The following is a 17229-nucleotide window of genomic DNA, read 5'->3' on the forward strand; positions in this document are numbered from 1 at the left end:
TCTCCACATTTTTGATATTTTAAACTTGAGTGAAGGCTATTTTTCACTCCGTGTCAGTGCGGCAGAAGCCTCGGTTCAGCCTAGTGAGATCGGTGCCCTGAGGTATTGCTATTTTCTAGGACACAATCTGTGTCAACGTGTTATGGCCACGGCTGGCTGAGCTGACAAAGGTATAGCATCAATGCATATGCATATTAGTTGGCGTCTATGTCAGGCACTGTCTGATATTACTTACCCATATAACATTATGCAGGGACAAAGACTCCAGCAGGCGTCATTACAAAGCATTCTCATTCTACATGCACTTTCATTTTCAAGCCATTTTTGGCCAGGTCCAAATTAAGTATTTGATGACACATTGTAATATACAATATGAAATAAACAAGCACCTTCCGTATTATTATAATTATATTTTCATTTTCATTCTTCTTCTTCTTCTTCTTCTTCTTCTTCTTCTTCTTCTTCTTCTTCTTCTTCTTCTTCTTCTTCTTATTATTATTATTAATATTATTATTTCCCCTCAGTTCTCACTTTCATTTGTGTCAGATAGACACTAATAATAATAATAATAATAATAATAATAATAATAATAATAATAAGACTTTTGCCTCAGTAAACTCCTAATTTGCTGTTCATTAATAATTAATAAGGTAGTTAAGTTAGGTATTGCATAGGATTAGGGATGTAGAATATGGTCACAGAGAATATGTGCTTCATAAGTACTAATATACCGCCAATATGTTAATAATAGGCATGCTAATACTAAAGTGTTACCAATATTTTTAATGAAACTTGAGAGATTGCAGTTCTTCCACTGAAAGTCCATCCACCTAAAATTTGGATGCTTCATAAAGTTTTCATCAACCAAGCAATCCATATGAATCAAGCTGCTTAAAGTCTTCTGACACAATCCATTCATATGATGAATAGGTTTTAATTTAGGCTTTTATTTACATATAAACACTGATCAACACACATGCATAGTGCACATCAAAAATGGTTCATGGAAGCTGAAATGTACTTGCTTGACATGCAAACAAAACTCACTGGTTCTTGAAGAAGCTTAAATGTGCAACACATGACACATATTAAGCAATGTAAATTTTGGGGTGAAATAATGATCCAATTTAAATCAATGTTTTTTTTTTTTTTTTTTTTTTTCAGATTTATTTCAGAAAGCCATCATCCAGAGTGGGACTGCTTTGTCAAGCTGGGCCGTCAACTACCAGCCAGCCAAATACACCCGCATACTAGCTGAGAAGGTGGGCTGCAATATGCTAGACACTATAGATCTGGTGGAATGTCTACAGAACAAAAACTACAAGGAGCTGATTGAACAGTACATCACTCAGGCCAAGTACCACATTGCTTTTGGTCCGGTTATTGATGGTGATGTCATCCCCGATGACCCCCAAATTCTGATGGAACAGGGAGAGTTTCTCAACTATGACATCATGTTGGGCGTCAACCAGGGTGAGGGTTTTAAATTTGTGGATGGCATCGTGGACAGTGAGGATGGTGTCTCTGCAAACGACTTTGACTTTGCTGTGTCTGATTTTGTGGACCACCTCTATGGTTATCCAGAGGGCAAGGACACGCTTCGAGAAACCATCAAGTTCATGTATACCGACTGGGCTGACAAGGAGAACCCGGAGACCAGGCGAAAGACTCTAGTTGCACTGTTTACTGATCACCAATGGGTGGCGCCAGCAGTAGCTACGGCGGACCTTCATGCTCAATACGGATCTCCTACGTATTTTTATGCTTTCTACCACCACTGTCAGAGCGAAATGAAACCTAGCTGGTCAGATTCAGCACATGGAGACGAGGTGCCTTATGTGTTTGGAATTCCCATGATTGGCCCCACTGATCTCTTTAACTGTAATTTCTCCAAGAACGATGTCATGCTTTCAGCGGTGGTAATGACTTACTGGACGAATTTCGCAAAAACTGGGTAAGTTGAAGCATTTTATTTGTTCTGTTAATTAATCTTGCTCAATGCCTTCAGTATCGGATACGTATGAATAGTTATCTGAACACTCTTTCACTTGTTATTTCAACATTTTTTGTTTCAGTTTATTCTTCTTTTTCTTTTTCTTCAAAAGAAAAATCCTTCAATATGTAGTTTACACTAATATGTAGTTAAATATGAGTGTTTTTTTTTTTTTTTTTTTTTTTAATACACCACTTCTGGTATGAAGTGGTGTACATTTTTGATATGTTTGCCTCCCAGCAAAGAAATTAAACATTAATAAATGATAATAATAATAATAAAATTAAGTGCCAGACCATGTAAACTGTTAAGACTGGCTACTCAATTACATAATGTTTTAATTACATACCATTATGAAAATTAAACATGGTTTTTCTGCAAATGATATTAATATTATATAAAAACTATAGAACCACAAATTAACCGTGGTTTTGCTATACTATCCATAGCTTGACCATCGTATTTGTAGTAGAAATATGGTTATACTAATGATAATCAATCCAAATGACAATACACAATGCATTCATATAGAGCGTGTGTTCTCTGCAATGCCCAGATGTACAAAAAACACTTGTTAAAGACAAGTAAACTGTCAGTAATAAAATAGAAACAAACTAATAAATTAATAGCATAAATAAATACAACTGAACGAAATTTCAGTTACAGACAGTGTAATAAAAAAATCATGAACATTGCCGTTTTCTTTTCATAAATTAAAATTAAGATTGATAAAAGTTATTAATCTAGTTATTATAAAGTATATTTAGTCAAGATCAGTGAATGATTTTATTTTGTTCTTTTGTTCTTTGTTCTTTTAATGTTTAACATTAATGATAGGCAGCACTTTTATAAAATAATTATAAAAATTATAAAAATACTGTACATGCATTTTCTTTCTAATCTGTTTTCATTCATTTAAGACAAAAATGCCTGTGTTTATGATGATATACTTATATAGTTTTCTGCATACTGATCGATAAATGTGAAACAAGGTAGTTTTGGCCTGGAACAACCTTTTCTGCAGTGGAAATACTCTGAATGTTCTGAGAGTGGACACAAACCGGGAACCCGCACCGTGACTGCTGTTCTCTGTGCACGCGCTTGTGCTTCATGTGCTCTGCATGCAAACAGGGTGCAAGTTTGTTCCATTCCTGCAAATAAATAGTTTTAAATCACATTAAAATGTGAATGCTGGAATGGTTAAGCATAATCGAAATGCACGCTTATTATCAAATAACCAGTTCTTGGAAATTTGGAACTGGTTGTAAAATGGAACCGCATTCCATTCCCAACCCTAGTCATAAGACACCTTTTTATAGGCCACAAATTGGGACTGAACCAGCTAATATTAATTTTCACTGACTAGGAGCAGGATTGTTTTCTTATCACTGATAGATTTCTTCTAGGGCTTTCACGATATTAGATTTGTCATATCACGGTTATTGTGGCCATATCGATATATCGTGACATCTATGGAAACCTTGGGGGAAAAAGATATCATTCAAATTATTTTTTACTTTGTTTATTGAGTTTTTCCTTTTCACCCAACGAACATAAAGATACTGATAAACGTAGGGCAGAAGACTCTTTCTCCATCTTCTTTGCAGCATTTTTGTTTGAAATAACAAGAGAGAAAATACTGTTATGTTTAACAGTATCATGAATAAATATTAATGGTAACCTTTTACACTAAGATGTAATATATTAACATTATTAACTAACAGGAATGAACAATGGACAATACATTTATTACACATTTTATTAGTCTTTGTTAATGTAAATAAAAATAGCCATTCATTGTTCATGTTAGAACTAATTCATATTTACAAATTACAATTTATGATTTTAATAATGCATAAACAAATGCTGAAATTAACATGAACTGAGATTAATTAAATCCTGTGGAAATATTGTTCATTGTTATTTATGTTATTTATATGTTAACTAATGTAATTAACTAATGATATCTTGGAAATTTGTAAGTGACATCTTAAGCTGCACTTAAAAATTTAATTACGTGATCATTTTAGCATGTTTAGCAGATGTCCATTAAGATTTCTTAAGATTAAGAGTCTTACTCTATAAAGAATGCTTGTTTTAACTGTCTCAAGCACACAATGTGGAACATCACATTCTATTTAAGGAACTTGTCCTAAATGAGTCATGGTTTTGATTAAAGAACCTTCGGTGGCCTTTGCTGTCTCCTCACATTTCACGATTTGAAGACTCAACAATGTCAGTCAGATTATTATTTTAATGGTATCGGACCAGCTCTTAACAAGCCTCTTGAATTATGGGGTTCTCTCTATCCTTTTCCTCATACAGCATCACTGCACTCAGGGCAAGCCCAGTTCATCCCGAACGTACTTCAGATGTAAGTGACTGAGGCCCCCTCATACTTTCAGGGTCCCATTCGCCATTTATAGGCAGAACAGGCACTGCTGTTTGGCACCACTCCAGATGATACCTGTGTGTCAGGAGATAGATTGGCAGGCTCATCAACACCTCACGTCAGCCTGCTCTCCCTCCGCTAGCTAAGTGTTTCTCTCAGAGCGAGTACTTTAAAACAGAGGAGGAAAAACGAAAGCAATTTCAGCAGCACTTGGAGAATGCTCGCTTTGCAAGAGAGTCACTCCAGCCTCTGGTAAACACTCCAGTGGTGATATCAGCCTCTCTGAGTGTTTCCACAAAAAAAAAAAAAAAAAAAAAAAAATGACAGCGAATAAATAACCTGCAGAGAAATGTGCAGAACATAATGTCTCATTTGTAGCCTTCATTTGTCGCTATGGCTGTCAAGCTTCAGTGCTCAGTCTAGAGAGAGCAAGACATGGGTCATTAATGGTATCATTGACGGAAATTAGCATACACTGTTGTTCTGGATGTCAAGTGTCAACATTGGCTTTGTGGATTTTATGGGTCAGGAAAATTGTACACACATATTGTATTATACATCAACAGCAGACTGGAGATACAAACCTGAAATGGATAGATGGAAGTCTTTGGGACTCACTATCACATTGTTCCAATCCAGTATTATTTCACTTTTTCTGTGAAAAGTCAATGTAGTCCAAAACAACTCTGAACCCTATTGACTTTTGAACACAGAGAGAGAGGGGGAGAGAGAGATGGGGGGGGGGGGGTCTTTTTTTATTTATTATTAAAAGCAATTTATTTTACCATTAAAAACAACCTCACAAACAAAAACAAATTTTATAACTCAAAAGATTTTCTTAATATATGTCAAAGTGCATCTTCTGCATGGGTTAATTTGGAAGAAAAAAAACGGACACCCTTTTACTGGGTTGTCGATCAGATCAGAATCCACCTCAGCTTCCATATCAGTGCCTTTGGAATGTAGAGGGTGTTAAGATACTTGTATTTTTATTTGGGACTGAGCAATATATGAAAAATAATTGAGAAGGACTTATAGAGGAGGTGACTGGAAAGCTGAAGAGATGATAATGGATTCAAGCTCAGCTTTCTTACAGAGGGAGAGTATTAGCAGTAAACAATCTTGCTGCCTCAATGCTGTGGCATCATCTGACAGTATATGATCCTCCAAAAGACCTTTTGTCAAAACTTCAAAAATATTTTGTGGACTTCTTCTGGGGTGTCCGTTATTGCCTCCCCCCGGAGTACTTTGTTTTCCTCTCAATGAAGGCAGTCAAGGGGTAATCCGTCTGACCTCTATGGTGTAAACCATGAGATTACAAACTGCTCTAAAGTTGCTGTATTCTTCGGACTCTACACCATGGATTAGTTCTGGTCTTGCAATTAAAAAAAACAAAAAAAAACAAAAACAAGATGAGAGTTGATAAGCAAAAAACAAAAAAAACAAAAAAAAACAAAAAAAAAAAAAAAAATAAAATAATATATATATATATATATATATATATATATATATATATATATATATATATATATATATATATATATATATATATATATATATATATATATATATATATTTTTTTTTTTTTTTTTGTTTGTTTTTTTTTTTTTTTTGTACAAAAAAAACAAATTCCAAAAATGTGCATTGTTCATTGGTTCATTTCGCTTAAATTTTAAGTTTCAGTAAATTTACATTTCATCTTCTCCTGGAAGAACAATGTTACTTCTAACTCAGCAGTATTTTCTTTTCCAAGCTGTAGAAGTCCATCTAGAAGTTGAACAGTTGCTTCAAAATTACAAGGTTGTGCACTATATAAATCTTTATTAAAAACATTATATCTTTCTTTTCAGTTATTTATTTTCAATTTAACAGTTTGAGGTAATTTATGTTCTTCTTTTCTTAAATCTTCTTCTCCAATGATTAGAGGAAAGTTTTTGAAGAATCCATACTGTTTAGCTAAATAAATTTCCCATGAATAGATGTGTTATGGCTCCTATCTTCATACAAATTCTTTAGAAGCAAGTTATACTTTGCTGCTGCTGCGGTTTAACTTAAGAATTTGCTGCTTTGACAAAAACTGCAAAAAATAAAACTGCAGAAAAGTTTTGTACGGTGACATTCTCTCCCTCCATTCTCCCCAAAAGATAAAAAAAAAAAAAACATTATACAAAGGACACCTTTCAACAATATATTATTAATAATTATATTAGGAAGTGTTCTGTGTTATAGACATAGCTACAGCAACATACTGCAAAATATAACTGTTAAAATTCTCCCTCTGTTATCCACTTGAACATATATCCTATCAAGTCGTGCACCAGAAACTTTGTTAGCATGAATTTTTAACCATGTACAGTATATTAATTGGAAAAGCCTCTCTCCATATTTAAAAGATGTAAAAAATCAAAAATACTGAACAATGGTTTTGAGAGTTACAGCGTGAGAAATTAAGTGAGGCTGGCCATGATTGCTACTCATAGTGTAATCAAGAGTACAATTAAAATTACCAGCTAAAATTATTATTCTATTATTTGGAATTTCTGAGATGACATCTTTTAACTTTTTAACTTTCTACACCATCATTCAGAGCATCAACATTAATAAGAGAAAACTATTATCTGCTTTTTATTTTCAAACCTATACAGACCTATACCAAAACAATATTTTTTTCCGCTCTATGGGATCCATTAACATTTAGACATCCAAAATTCAAGAATGTTATAGTGCTTACATCAAAAACTGCTTCAAATCTGTAAATAAAGCCTCAATTTTTGGTTTAGGAACTCCTTTGGATTCATCGAGAAAGTCACTTATTTGTTTTATTGTAAACACAAATTACAAATAAATGATTCCATTCTTTCAGCATCCTCTCCATCCGACAGACTACCTAAACTCTTTAGATCATTCCCTGAATCATTTTCAGAATGAGAATATCCTGAACTCATAGTGGACATCTGAATGTAGCTTTTCACAGCTGTTTCACTTTCACCATCCACTTCAGTATCTTTTATTCCCATTTGTTCTTTTTCTGATCGTTTTTCATCATTGTTTACTATTGACATGGATTTTTCCCAAACACCATATTGATTTTGATTGCTTCAGCACTATCATCATTTTCTGTGTTCAATTAAACTCAGTTCAAATTTATTTATATAGCGCTTTTTACAATACAAATCATTGCAAAGCAGCTTTGCACAAAATTGATGTTTCTATACTATTTAGTAGTAGATTATCGGTGGTGACCCAGTGCCTTTATTTAACGTCACATCTTTTTGCTTTAAAAGCGCTGTTTCAACGTCAGGGACGTATTCATTTTCTTGGCCAACATCTTGTTCGGTTATTTTTGAATGAGATGGCTTGTTTGTTTATTTGGTAACATTGGCTTAGCATGTCTCTGTTCTCCGCACAAAAAAACAAAAACAAAACACAGCATTTGATCAGAGCAAATAAAGATTGTATAATCTTTGGCCTTATTTTTTAGTTTCACGGCCTAGCTAAGCAGATCTTGTTGCACATTTAATATCATGTATATATCGCCGAAAAGACAAGACGTGCTCGATATCTGGATATTTCAGACCTAACAGGATCATCTTTATAAAAACTGTTAAGTTTACCATATCTTTCTAGCACTGCCTGAATAACTTTGTTCTTAATGAATGGACAATTAAATTAAATTAAATTTAAATTAAATTTAAAATTACATTTATGCATTTAGCAGATGCTTTTATCCAAAGTGACTTATAAAAAAAACATTCAATATACTATGTTATTTTATCACTACTAGTAAAAACGTGTAATTAAGTGTAATTCCACGTCCAAAAAATAATCAACCATTTGAACACTGGCAAGACAAACAACTACAGCTTTCTTCATTCTAGAAGCTGACTTAATATGTAGCCCACCAACCTGTTCAATAACTGCAACCAACACATCTTCCACAGATATGGAGTCATCTGGCATGCACTTCAATCCATGTCTGAGAGTCAAGAGTGTTCGACAGCAGTAGTTCTTAATCCTAGTTCCTGTGACCCTTTGCTTTGCGCATTTTGTATGTTTCTCTTATTACTTCATATGTCTATTCCATTCAACCGTAAGTGCCCTGCAAAGTGGACATCACAGGATATTCTGCCATGATTCCAGTTTGAAAGGAGTGTAAATGTTCCATTAAAGGGGCATTCAAATCTGCAAGATGTGACAGCTAGGCAAATATCATGATTACGGTTAAATACATTTTCACACTTCTGTAGTAAGTTTCGTCCATGACGATGCAGGCGATGGTGTAGCACAAATCTGTGTTCTTAAGTGAAGTAAACTTCAGCTGGTTTCCTGTGTGCAGGAAATAGAGAGTGTTATTTAATTATCTTGAGGTTATTTCCAGATAATCCTAAAGAGATCTTTCACCCTAAAATGAGAATTACCCCATGATTTATTCATCCTCAAGCCATTCTAGGTGTATATGACTTTCTTCTTTCAAAAGAATACAATCTGAGTTATATTAAAACATGTCCTGGAACTCCCATGCTTTATAATTGCATTGACTGGCTGTTTATGTTCAAAAGTCAAGTAAAATGCATCCATCCATTATAAAAGGTGCTCCACACTACTTTGGAGGGTTAAAACAATCTAAACCGTAATCTCTAGCTTCCCCTTAACTATTGTATGCAGGTTCACAAGGGAGTGGTGTTCCATCAGAAGACGTAGGACATAGACGTAGCATAAGCTTCCTTGAGATTATGCTAGTCTTGCTAGGACTCAATTTGGTTTACAGCAAAGGAAAACTAGTCTCCTCTTATATTACATCGAAATCCTCAGACATTTTTCTATAAAAAAATATTGTCTTAAACTTCTAATCCATGGCCAGTGTTTTGTTTTGCTCTCTTCTCTGTGCTTCTTGACTTGAGAATCAGAGTGTGATTCAAACATGGAACACTTTAATAAACAACTCAGGAGCCAAGAGACAGTGATAACACACCTAATCATAATGGAGATCAGACCAATAGTAAGGCCCCATCCACACAGATATGCGTTTGGCTGTATACGCATACATTTATTACATCATAGAGGCATTTCATCCACACTGATCTGGCATTTTGGGAGAGCGAAACCGATATTTTTTTAAAGCTGGTGCCAGAGTGGATAAATCTGAAAATGCCATTCTTTAGCTAAATTCAGGGAATTTGTATATTTTCTGAAACAATAACGTCATTAGCCAACGTCTTGCCCCTAGTCAGACACTGCTACTTCACGTAACAGCAACAAAAACATGGACGTTTGCCTTTTTATTAACTAACATTAACACAATGTATTGTATCATGTTCGTTTGTATTCCGCACGCAAGGTTTATGCGCATAGTCCAAGTCTTCTTCTCCAATTTTTGTGATTACGATACTGGTCTGGCATGTATAGTAAATTGTTTTGTGTTGGTTTCATATGGATGCATATATTTCTTGAGACGTGGGGAAAAATAATCAGATAAGGAAAGCTCTGGCTTCATGTGACAATGAAACTGAAACAGATCACAAAACACACAGAGCATTACAGAACTGCCATCTCATCCCTGTATGTTGTGTTGCATTAAAAAAAAAAAAAAATAAATCACCAAAGAAATAAACAAATTAAGCAGCACTAAGAACAGCTTTCTCCTGAAGTTGATGCAAAAAGCCTGTGCTTGTGTAAGTCAATGGCTGGGTTGGAGAAACGCTGCTGCTAAGGGGTGTTTGAGGACAGGGATATATTGGGATCCCTGAAATTTAAACTAACCACTTACCCAGTGATTGGGTAATACAGAAAAAAAAAAAAAAAAACTAAAAAAAAAAAAGATCAGACAGACTAAAAATGAAAGAATAAGAAAAAATAAAACTGCATGTTTTATAGTGAAGGTCTATCACTCTCTGAAGGCATAATACTTCCACTGTGTGTTTTAGAGGAATAATAAGATTAGTACTCCACTTTAGTAATATCACCTTGTCATACTACGAATTGAATGAGGTGATGTAAATGACTCTTTATGTGACACTTCCTGCTTGAATGCTTGCACAATTTAGTTGTTTATTGTTAGTGCGTGACACACCAGTTAGCTTTACAAGCCCTGAAATATTGTCAGATGTGTGCATAACAATACAAATGATGATAATGGCTCTACAGAGATATTAGTTCCAGAAAACACAAGTGAAGAAATGACTATTCCCAGTTATATTCTGCATACACCATTAAGTGGATCTTTAAGTAAATGCCTTTCTGCATCATGGAATCACACCGTTTGCCAAATTCTGTCTGGAAGAGTCAAATCCGGTAATGAAAATGAAAATCAATATAGATTTCAGCCATTACAGAAATATACTCACTGACTGAAATGAAGCATAGCATTCCCTGATGCTGTCTAAGGATACAGTGGATTTAACCATGGAAAATGCTTTTGTAATTCAAAAGAATGTACCATTGCCTACAGTGTGAACAATCTGAATATAAACCTGTGATGACTGTATACTTCAGGCAATAATTAAATAATGTGAGTGCTGTTTGACTGAATATCAGCGTGGCTGTGATTTGGCTGTATGCACAAGGCTATGCAGTTTGTAAAATGATTGGTGTTACTGAGCAACGCATAGACTGGCAGCTTGTCTGGAGTGTTGCAAACACAGACAAATGGAGTAATACAAACAGTGAAGATTCACAGTAGTGCAATACACTCTTCAGAACTGTTGGTGGACCGCATGTCCAACAGTTGTATAGCCCTGACCTGTTTCAACATTGTTAGTAGCCTGAATGAAAGAAAATGATACATACAATTACATAAATACATAGTGTACGTCATGTTCCAAACTCTTAAATTGTTAATGAAAGTAACCCAATTTGAGATGTTTTGAAACCCATTTTGAGTTTAATAAAATGTAGCGAAATAGGTTGACTTATTCTAGTTATTTTTTAAAGGAATAATGTGTTATTTTTACTTCATACTTCACACTTAATATTTAAGTTAATATTTCTAGATTTATTTAAATTAAAATCTTGAAATCCTGTACACAACCATTGTATGCATCTTTATTTATTTATTTATTTTATTATTTTTATTATTATTATTATTATTATTGTATTTTATTTTTTTTTGTTGGATGAATGCAATTGTTATTTTTGTTCAAGCATACCCTTAAACTCATTTAACAAACATAAAAATAAAAAAAAAATAATAATAATAAAAAAACAATTTTCCGTTGAAATCGTGCTGGCTCTCGTGCTGGTGTGTTGCTGATATCTAAGCTGTTGGAATGATGTTTGGAGGAGGAAATGTTTATCTCAAGCTGAAAGATATAGGTATAAAATATTTTAACATCCAAACCAATAAAATCCAGTATTATTACAAAATAAAAATTTTATAATCTGTTTATACAGGACAACAGGCATTTCTTTCCTGTTTTTCTCTCTATGTGAAATGGCCAATGCTGACATATATTTCTGTCCTGTATATAATGTAATATATATTTAATGTATGTTTTATATATATATATATATATATATATATATATATATATATATATATATATATATATATATATATATATATATATATATATATATATATATAGTATAGTATTTATCAGTAAATACTAAAATATTTCCCATTTTCCACTCTCTGTTTACTCCTTGATCACTGGTGCTAGAAACCCCGTCCTGAGCAATAAGGAGTGATTAAAAAACAGGTACTCCACTTTTCTGCTCCGCTTCCATATTTTGCACAGCTCACCAAATGATCTGGAAAACAGACAACTGATACAAACAGTGAAACTTACTACTGTCTTTAAACTAAATATCAGCTCTCTTGGTATCCATTCAAAGGAACTAGCAAGTTAAGGCCACTCTGTGTCAAATGTATTGATTTAGGCAAATTGCAATATTTAAGTGATATTTGTTTATTTATTTTAATAGAATATTTCAGTGTTTATTATAAAAATTGGGCACACCATTCCTAATATACATTTGTTTTTCTTGTTTGTTAAGCCATGTGACTCACATATACATATATACATCATAATAACGATTTACATTTCATGTTGTCTTTAAAATGCAAAGTTATTATTATTATTATTATTTTCTGATAATTTTCTGTGCATAGTTTCAGCTTCCTAGTATTTATCTAACTGTGATTATATAAATGATAAAAGAAAAATGGATGTAATGGGACATATGCTGTACACTGTGCCACTTTAGTGAAGTGCTGCTCTTATGTGAAACACAGAAATTAAGGAGCTGTAGATTGGCTCAGTGGGTAAATAGCTTGGGTAAATAGCTAGTGAGTATTGCTTGCTTTTCTAAGGTCTGAATTTTCTGAAATAGTCATTAAGTTACTGAAATCTGATCTACACTTCCTCTTGCTCTTCCTTTTCCTCTTCCTCTCTCTTCTTCTTCTTCTTCTGCTTCTTCTTCTTTTTCTTCTTCTGATACCAAATTAACATGGTTACATGGTAATCATAATAGAATCATGCTAGTAACATGCTTATCATGCTAGAATCATGCTATCAACATGCTAGTAACTGTCTAATCATGCTAGAAACATTCTAGCAATTTGTTAATCATGCTATTATGCCAACAAAATGCTAGTAAATTAATCATGATACAAAATGCTAGTAATTTGCTAATTATGTTAACAAAATGTTAACACAATGGTAGTGACATGTGAATCATGCCAGAATCATGATAGTAACATGCTAATCATGTTAGAAACGTTAATAACTTGTCAATCATGTTAACAAAATCTTAACACCATGCTAGTAACATGCTAATCATGTTAGCAACATGTTAATAACTTGCTAATTAAGCTAGTAACATGTTGACCATGTTTGAAACATGCTAGTAACATGTTAATCATGCTAAAAAAATATGTTTTACATTATTAATCTTTTTTTCTGACACCTGCGTGTCATTATCTTTCGAGAAAATTATCCCCATTAAAGAGAGCCCAGAGTTACCATAATCCGTCATGAGATCCAACGATATTGTTCATAATGCTATAACATATAAAACCCAATGGGCGCGCTTCAGGCACAGCGGGACAAATTATTAAACCCATGAATTGAAGAAATCTCTATTGAACACTTGGCAAGCAGAATGATGTACCTAGAATGTTTATATATATATATATATATATATATATATATATATATATATATATATATATATATATATATATATATATATATATATATATATATAATTAGGTATCATTTTAAAGCTTAAAAATTCAAATTTCACATGCATCAAACCATTTTGATAAACTCCTAACCAGTGCTGTTTAGTTCCTCTAAACCGTAGTGTACAGCCGGCAGGCGCCCTCTAGCAAAGAAAAACATATTAAGCATATTTCTCAAAATATCTACCTTAATCAACACAAAATAGGTGTCGTTTGAAAGCTTGGAGTCTGACCTTTACAAACCATGTGGTTTGAGTAATTCCTGAGTAGTGCTGAGTTATTTGCTGATAAATAGAAGAAATATGTTTTCATAATTTATGAAAAAAAAAATTGTGCCATGTACTGTAATATGTCAGAAACACCATACAGCTCAGATAGTTATTTGTCATATGTCATTTGAAAGGTCTCATCAAGTAGAATAAAATAATTATATTTTCTAAGGCTTTCACTAAACTTGACTATACCTACTTTATTACTCTTTATGAGCCATTATTTTTCTTTATGAGCCATTATTTTTGTGTATGGCACTCTGAAAATAACAGTTTTTAAAATTCTTTCAAGGAGTCAAGAGCTTAACAAAAAAGACTGTTTTGATACAAAATACTAACTTTTGGATACTTTATGCTATCACCACAAAATGCAATTGTATCAGATATAGCTAACATGCTGGGGAATAATTTTCCTCCTACCTTATTTCTTTCCTGAGATATTGCATGTCAAATAAGACAGATATGAAATAGACAAATATTTCTTACATTTTTACCAGACATATCTCAGCAGGAGAATGTCCAAATGAATTTAATTTATTATTATTATTATTATTTTAATTTTTTTCACTGAAAGTACAGAAAGCTTTCTATTGAAAGATACCGACCTTTTGACTCTCCTTGATACAGTCTTTAGTCATTATTTTTAAGTATGTGAGAAAAAAAAAAAAAAAAAAAAACTTAAATTTAGTGAGGCAAAAATGGCCTCAGGATTTAAGCGGTTAAGACTGTTAATTCACTGAAAATATAATTAAAACTATTTAACTTTCAAACTACTTAAAACTGAAAACTTTCAGATTGCAAGCTATTAAAACATTTTTAAACTTTCTAGCTACTAGCTACTTCTCTATAAACTTTTTAATCTAGCTAGTATTGTTATTGCTTACAGTACATACATATTTTAGCATAACCAGAGGTTAAAGCAAACAAGTAAAATAGCATAAATGCTCTCTCATGTTTGTTTGTTGCTAGATTAGATTGTTGATTCCCTACCATATATGATTGCACTGTGTTGGTGCTCTTTGAGAAGATCATTTGTGGAAAAGAAAAGTATATTATGTTTTCCATAATAATTTACCTTGCAAGCCATAATAAATAATATAGTCAAACCATGAATAAATGCAACATTTGCCATCAGCTGCCGTCCATTACATTTCATTCCATCAGTAACAAATTTCAAATGTCACGACATCATTGCCATAGTTTTACTAGTGCCATTTGTGTCATTGTTTATTCACACTCACATAATTCCATGCCCATATGACTTTCTTTCTTCCATAAAACACAAAATTATGACTAACTACTTTATTTGCGCAATTACAATAAACAGAAACTAGCGCTTTCAAACTTTAAAAAAGAGACAGAAACGCATCAAAAAGTAATCAATATGACAGCCCAAGTCATTATTCACTTTCTAATAAAATCACATAAATATCACCTTTTGTGTTCTATGAATACAAAGAGAGTCATGCAGTTTTGAAATGACATGAAGGATATGATGACAGGATTTGTTTTCAGTAAACTATTCCTTTAGGCCTCTACATACTGACAGACAAACCTTTATTTATTTTTTTCTTCCCCTGTTGGACACATGTTTCCTCCATTAAAATTACCAAACTAACTAATTAATCTCATCCACTTATTTTTCAACCATGCACATTTGAAAGCATAAATTAATTATCTTATTTAGTAATGCTTATTTAATATTGTTTATTCATGTATTGTTTTGCTCTTAGTATGGTGAAAAGGGCTCTTGTTCAATTTCAGTGATGCACATTTCTTAGAATTGAATGATAAAACAGCACACCATATCACAACAACTCATATGGCCATATCATGGAATGTTTAGGGGCCCTATTTTAACGATCTAAAGGCAAAGTGTAAAGTGCACGGCGCAGGTGCACTCAGGGTGTGTCCAAATCCACTTTTGCCATTTTAACGACGGAAAAACGGTCTTTGCGACGGGCGCATTTTTGGAATGGGTTGACCTTATTCTCTTAATGAGTAATTGGTGTAACATTCAATACACCAATCAGAGTGTCATCTCTCATTTCCTTTAAGAGAAAAATGCGCTCGCACCAGGGCGGATCGTTATTTACAAGGCGGAATTTGTTGGCGGAAAAGCTGAACGCTTCTCAAGCAAAGAAACGAATCTGGTCGTGCGCGAAGTTAAATTGCGCAAGCAGATCATCTACGGGACAAGCATGAATCCACCAAAGCTCCACATGATGAGTCAGTTAATATATAGTATATGTGTGTGTACTGGCATGATTGTTCAATTAATTAGCCAATTTCATTCATCATTATAAGTAGTAATAGGCTGGATTGCAGATAGGTAGCCTAATTTTAATACATGCAATGACTATCCACCATTACAGTTTTATATTTATGTAGCCTACACAATAGCATTATTTTATACTGTAATCCTTTTGTTTTTAATATTTAGCATGTTATTAATTATAAATATTTGACCAGGTTTGAGTTGGTCTATGGCGCTGTCTATTTTCAGCTCCTTAAAATAGCAATTGCACCAGCAATGCACCTGAACACACCTCTTTTTTTAGACCAACAGTCATTGGGCGCAAAATAATTTGTTAATTAAACGACGTGACGCTGGATGGGAAAAAAGGCAGCATTGCACCGGTTGTATGATAGGGCCCCAGGAGTCCAATTCTATATGGGATATATTTTATTTTATGCTGTTATGAAATGTGATAATAATCTAAAATTAGGCCAAGAAGAACAACAGAATACTGAACCTGTCATCCTTGAAAGTTTCACACAATGACATACCATTCAAAAGCCATAATAACTTGAATAAATATAGCAGCTGAACAAAGCTTGGGAATAGTTTGGACGATTGACTGAAATCATCATACCATTTTGAAACTAGAAATCAGCCAGCTTGTAATACAAAAATGCAAGCTAATTTACATTAGCTTTCTATTTTCAGAATATGTAGTGGTAAGCATAATTCTAAGCTGCTATAGGAACAACGACATAGTTGCTATCTATATCGTAAATCCCTACATATGTAATTGTGTTGCTCAGAAAACTAAATTCCCATTTAACCTGATTGACATTGATATTTACTCACTAGAGACTGTTCACATTTACATAACAACATTTAAATCTATAACAGCAATCCATCCATGACACAAAACCATTTATTAATATTGAAAGTGATAATGTAAATTAATAAAGAGTCAGTGGCTTTGCAACATATTGAATTTCAATCTATTTTCTGTTAATTTACATTTAAACATTATGATTTAGTAATGGCCCCCGGTAGAGTCACCCTATTAAACCCATATTCTCTAGATCTGCTCTGTCAGACATGCATTCAAGCTCACTGTCTGGCGGGGTCGGATTAACCATATGGACACTGGTTATG

At 33.3% G+C, this 17229-nt stretch overlaps 1 protein-coding gene across 1 annotated transcript in view; it reads left to right on the forward strand.

Annotated features, from left to right (window-relative positions):
• nlgn4xa (neuroligin 4 X-linked a) overlaps nt 1-17229 on the forward strand; it is a 101165-nt gene that overhangs the window by 79703 nt on the left and 4233 nt on the right. Inside the window, exon 5 of the mRNA XM_052544760.1 lies at nt 1165-1954. Coding sequence (XP_052400720.1) covers nt 1165-1954 — 790 coding nt within the window. The remainder of the gene's footprint in view (nt 1-1164; nt 1955-17229) is intronic.

Source organism: Carassius gibelio, chromosome B1 (assembly GCF_023724105.1).
Source record: "Carassius gibelio isolate Cgi1373 ecotype wild population from Czech Republic chromosome B1, carGib1.2-hapl.c, whole genome shotgun sequence".
NCBI lineage: Eukaryota > Metazoa > Chordata > Actinopteri > Cypriniformes > Cyprinidae > Carassius > Carassius gibelio.